Here is a 5,682-nt window from a genome sequence, read left to right on the forward strand (position 1 = left end):
CCAGCACGCCCAGCTAATTTTTTTATTTTTAGTAGAGACAGGGTTTCACTGTTAGCCAGGATGGTCTCGATCTCCTGACCTCGTGATCCGCCCGCCTCCGCCTCCTAAAGTGCTGGGATTACAGGCGAGAGCCACTGCGCCTGGCGATTTCTTAGCATTATCTTCTACAAATCTGCAAATGAAGTTTTTTTGGTTTGGTGTTTTTTTGTTTGTTTGTTTGTTTGTTTGTTTGTTTGTTTGCCTTATTGCACTAACTGGCACCTCCGAATGAACAGGAAAGATGAGAGCAGACATCATTGCCTTGTACCTGACCTTAGAAGGTGTACTATTCAGTTTTCATACTTTAGTATTAGCTGTAGGTTTTTCACAGATACCTTTGTTCAGGCTGAAGAAGTTCCGTTCTATTCCTAATTTTCTAGAATTTCTATCACGAATAGGAGTTGTGTACTATCAAAATAACTTTTTCTGTGTCAACTGAAATGATCCTATTTTTTTCCTTTTAATTTGTGAAAATGGTGAATTACATGGACTGATTTTTCAAATGTTAAATTAATCTTGCATTCCTGTTATAAATTCCACTTAGTCATGATGTATTATCCTTTTCATGTACTGCTGGATTTCATGTGTAAAAATCTTAAGAATTTGTGTGTCTGTGTTTATGAGCAATAACAATCTGTAGTTTTCTCTTTTTATGTCTGTAATTTTGATATCAAGGTAATGTTGGCCTTATAAAACCAGGTGAAAAGTATCCCCTCCACTTCTATTTTCTGGAAAGTTTATACAGTGTTGTTATTTATTCCTTAAATGGTTGACAGAACTTCCAGTGAAGCCATCTGTGCCTGGAGTTTTCTTTGTGGGAAGGTTTTCAACTACAAACTCAATTTCTTCAAAATATACAGGGTTATTCATGTTATCCTTTTTTTTTTTTTTTTAACCTATTTCTTTTTAAGTAAGCTTTGGTATAACAGTTTGTATCTTTTAGAGAATCTGTTCATTTCATCGAAGTTGCTAAATGTATAGTGATAACCTTACTCATTTATCTTTTTAATATCTGTAGACTCTGTGATTATGTACCCTCTTTCATTCCTGATCATGGTAACTTGCAACTTCTCTCCTATCAAATGCTTTCTCTCCTAATATACCCATTCGATGCTATAAATTTCCTCTAAGTACTGTATCCTACACATTTTAATACAGTATATATTTATTTTCATTAAGTTAAAAATATTCTCTAGTTTCTCTTGTGATTTCTTCTTATGGATTACTTAGTAGTGTGTTATTTAATTTCTAGATATTTGGGGATTTCCCAGATATATTTCTGTTGTTTATTTATAAATTCCATTGTGTTCAGAGAACATACTTTGTATTATTTCAATGCTCTACATTTCCTGAAGCATTTGTTTATAGTCCAGAATGTGGTCTGTATCAGTGAAATGTATTCAGTGCATTCATACACTTGAAAGGAAAGTGCATTCTGCTGTTACTAGATGAAATGACCCATAAATTTCAATGAGGGATTGAGGTATTGTTCCTGTCTTTCTAAATCCTTACTGATTTTCTGTTTCTTCTCTCAGTTTAGAGGGGAATGTTGAAATCTATAACTGTAATTTGTATTTTTTCCTTTCAGGTTTGTCTATTTTTGCTTCATGTCTTTTGCAGCTCAATTATTAGGTATGTATATATTTAGGACTGTTATATCCTATTTAATTAAATAATTCACTTATTATGAAATGCCCATTCCTTACTGCAGGTAATATCTTTTGCTCTGAAATACACTTTGCCTCATATTAATACAGCCATTCCAGCTTTGTTTTGATAAATGTTCCACTCTTTTTACTTTTGCCCAAAAGTGTCCTTACATTTAAAATGGATTTCTTGTAGACAGTATATAACAGTTGGGTCCTTTTTATCCAATCTCCCAATCGCTGCCCTTTAACTCGACTTCTTTAAACATTTTACATCTGATGCAATTATTGATATGGTAAGTTTTTCAAAAAAATTTTTTCTTTATTAACGTGTATACCTCATGTACACATGGGAGAAAACTCAGATAAATGGATAGCTAGCATAGATCTATATATGGTGACCTTTAATCTACTATCCTGCTATTCGAATTCTATTTGTTTCATTTTTTCCTGCCTCTTTTTGACTATTTTATCTTTCCTACTTGCATATTTGCAAAACCTCTTTGTTTTCTTTGTTCTCATTGCTTATTCTAAGGTTTACAATATACACCTTTAATTTATCTTACCCTATTTTCAAAGAGCATTTTACATCATAGGTAGTATATGGACCTTAGATGAGTATACAGTGGACCTGTAAATTGTATAGGTCCATGGGTTTGAACTATGTAGGTCCACTTGCATGTGGATTCAACAAAATGCAAATCAAAAATATAGTATTCATGGGATGAAAAACCCATGTATTACAGAGGGCCAACTTTTTGTATATGCAGGTTCCACAGGGCTGGGGGACTTGAATATGCATGAATTTTGGTATATTGGGGGATCCTGGAGCCTATCCCCTGAGTGTACTGAGGGGGGACTAGACTTGTGTTTCCCCCTCTCATTATTTATGCCAATAAAGCTACTTTTGTATTTACTCTAAATAATAAATTATTTTTTATATCAGTGATCTTCAAAAGAGACTAAGATATGGGGAAATGTCTTTATATTTACGCATGTATTTACCACTTATTCCTCACTTCTTTTTGTAGAACTGAGATTTCATCTGCTATCACTTTTCTTTTGCCTGGAAAAGTTTATTTTAGTATCTCTTAGCATATATGTACTAGTTATTAATTCCTATGCATCCCTCCTTTTTTTTGGTCTGTAAAGATCTTTAATTTAGGGCTGGGCGCAGTGGCTCACACCTGTAATCCCAGCACTTTGGGAGGCTGAGGCAGGCAGATCACAGAGGTCCAGAGATCGAGACCAGCCTGACCAACATGGAGAAATCCCATCTCTACTAAAACTACAAAATTAGCCAGGCATGGTGGCACATGCCTGTAATCCCAGCTACTCTGGAGGATGAGGCAGGAGAATGTCTTGAACTAGGGAAGTGGAGGTTGCTGTGAGCCGAGATCGCACCATTGCACTCCAGCCTAGGCAACAAGAGCGAAACTCCGTCTCAAAAAAACAAACAAACAACAACAAAAAAAAACCAACTTTAATTTAGGAAGGATATTTTTGCTAAGAAAAGGACATTGGGTTGACATTTTCCTTCATTACTTTAAATATTTTGCTCAATTCTCTGACTTAACAGCTTTTTGATGAGAACCATGCAGTCATTCTGATCTCTGTTCCTCTGTACGTAATGTATCATTTTGCCTCTGATCATCTTTAAGATTTTCTAAGGTACTGGTTTTTAGCAAATTAATTATGATGTGCCTTGGGCAAGACTTTCTTTGTTTCTTCTATTTGGGGTTTACTGAACTTCTTGGATCTGTGAGTTTATAGTTTTGTGGCAGACAACTTCTAAAACAGCTCCCAGTGATTTCTGCCTCATAGTATTCATGCCTTTATGTAATCGCTACCCCTTCAGTGTTGACTAATCCCATTAACTTGCTTTAATGAACAGAAAATGGCAAAAATGACAGGTCAACACTTCTGAGATGAGGTGAAAAAAGGACTACTGTCTTGCTTGCATTCTCTTTCTGGCACTTCTTGATTGTTCATTCTAATGAAGTTAGCTGCCATGTTGTGAGCTGCCCTACAGAGAGGCCTATGGGGTCCAGAATTGTGGGCAGCCTGTGGCCAACAGCCAATGAAGAAGCTGAGGCCCTCAGGCCAACAACCCACAAGGAACTAAACCCTGCCAATAACCACAAGCAAGCCTGAAAGTAAAGTTTCCCTCAGTCAAGCCCTGAGATTATTGCAGCCTCAGATGATACCTTGATTGTAGCCGTGTGAAGAGTCCCTGAACCAGAGGGCCCAGCTGAGCCATGCAGAGAAACTGGGACATAATGGATGTTTTGTTTAAGCCACTAATTTCTGGAATAACGTGTTAGGTAGCAATACATAACTAATACAGTTTTCATCAAATGTGGAAACATTTTGTCTAAGATTGTTTCAACTCCTTTTCCTCTCACATCTCCTGGGGACTCCATTTACAAATATATAAACACTATTTGATCTTGTCTCACATTATCTGTTGCTCTGTTTTCCTTTTTGCCTTTTTTTCCACTTTTTTCTCTATGCCTTATTTTGGATAGTTTCTATTCTCACGGCATCAAGGTTGCTAATGCTTTCTTCTGCAGCGTGTGTTTTTCATCTCCAGAAATATTATGTTTCTCTTTCTCTCTCTTTTTAAAGACATATTCCATGTCTCTCTCATGTTCATGTTTTCCTTTACTTTCTTGATCACATGTGGCATTTATAGTAGCTACCTAAGAGAAAAAATTTTATTTCCTCCTTTACAGTGCCTGTTGTTCAATGTCTGAAAACCACTATTTTGTGGGGTTTTAAAATTCCTGTTTTAGGAGGGAGGGTAAACCTGATTACTGTTGCTCTCTCTTGGCCAAAAGCCTATTATTTCTTTATAAAAGCTCTCCAAGTGATTCTAATGTGTAGCCAGCTTTCAGACTCAGTGGGTTAGTAGCTTTGATTTTCTTAAAAGAGAATTTCCTTCCAGACAGCGCACATTTTTTTCTGAGCTGGTTAGTCTTGATGGATTTGAAAGCTTGTATCCCAAAGTGCTACATCATAATTAGCTAATATCAAAGAAGCTTTTCACTAAAAGAAATGCCCAATATTACTTGGCAAAGAAACTGAGAAACCATTATTCTGTGGAAGAAAGTTTCATATGGAAACATTTCAACTGAAGTATCTGATTATAAGGTGACACAAAGTAATGTTCTAAAGCATGGAGGTAGGAATAATAATGTGGAAAAATAATCTTCCTGAGGCCAAAGGAAACAGAAAAACACTTATAGAAACCATTCACAAAAAGCATGTCCAATAGGAACAACATAGATAACCATCAGTTTTATAAAATCAAATATTCACAGAATTTTACTAGTGTAACTTTCAAACTCATGAACCTTGTAAACTCAGTAAAAATGCAAATACAAATAAATGAAACTTCACATTGTAAAAAATAAACAAGATTTTCTTCAGTACCAGTAAATTTCATTTCTGTGTAGAGGTTTCTTCCCATCTATCCAGATATCCTTCTGAAACTTACCCTTTTCCAAGTAAGAACGTGGAGCCCACGGCGGGTCCTCTTCAGCATAAGGATCACTATACTCAACCACAGCAGCTTCCTCCTCTTCGTAATCTTCTGGGGGAGGAGGAGGTGGAGGAGACTCATCAAAGACTGGTTCTTCCACAGGAGGCGGTGGAGGTGGCGCATCTGAAACTAAGAACGTATCAGGCTGACAACAAAACCATACGTTATGTGAAGTTCAGTATTTCCTATCCAAGCTTCTGGGTTCATGGAATATAAACCTAGACTTGAAAATAAATATAATATTCCTTTAAAAAACGAATGAGCAAGAGAAATCTTCCCACCAACTATAATGTTCTAGAGCTCCAAGTATGACATTCTCCTTCTGTTGCCCTTGCATTAGTGCTAATGGATACTGAATAAAGTTTAGACAAAATAATTACTAACTGAGCCTCTGGAACCTGTTTATACTAATACAAATCTTCTTTTTAAAGAGATCAGTACAGCCAGGAGCGG

General features: G+C 36.2%; 1 protein-coding gene across 10 annotated transcripts in view; it reads right to left on the bottom strand.

Annotated features, from left to right (window-relative positions):
* ABI2 (abl-interactor 2) overlaps positions 1-5,682 on the bottom strand; it is a 126,791-nt gene that overhangs the window by 16,238 nt on the left and 104,871 nt on the right. For all 10 annotated transcript variants that reach the window (XM_011949916.1, XM_011949917.1, XM_011949915.1 and 7 more), the window contains one exon: positions 5,185-5,358. In XM_011949916.1, coding sequence (XP_011805306.1) covers positions 5,185-5,358 — 174 coding nt within the window. The remainder of the gene's footprint in view (positions 1-5,184; positions 5,359-5,682) is intronic.

This window comes from Colobus angolensis, unplaced genomic scaffold, assembly GCF_000951035.1.
Source record: "Colobus angolensis palliatus isolate OR3802 unplaced genomic scaffold, Cang.pa_1.0 Scaffold30, whole genome shotgun sequence".
Classification (NCBI taxonomy): Eukaryota; Metazoa; Chordata; class Mammalia; order Primates; family Cercopithecidae; genus Colobus; species Colobus angolensis.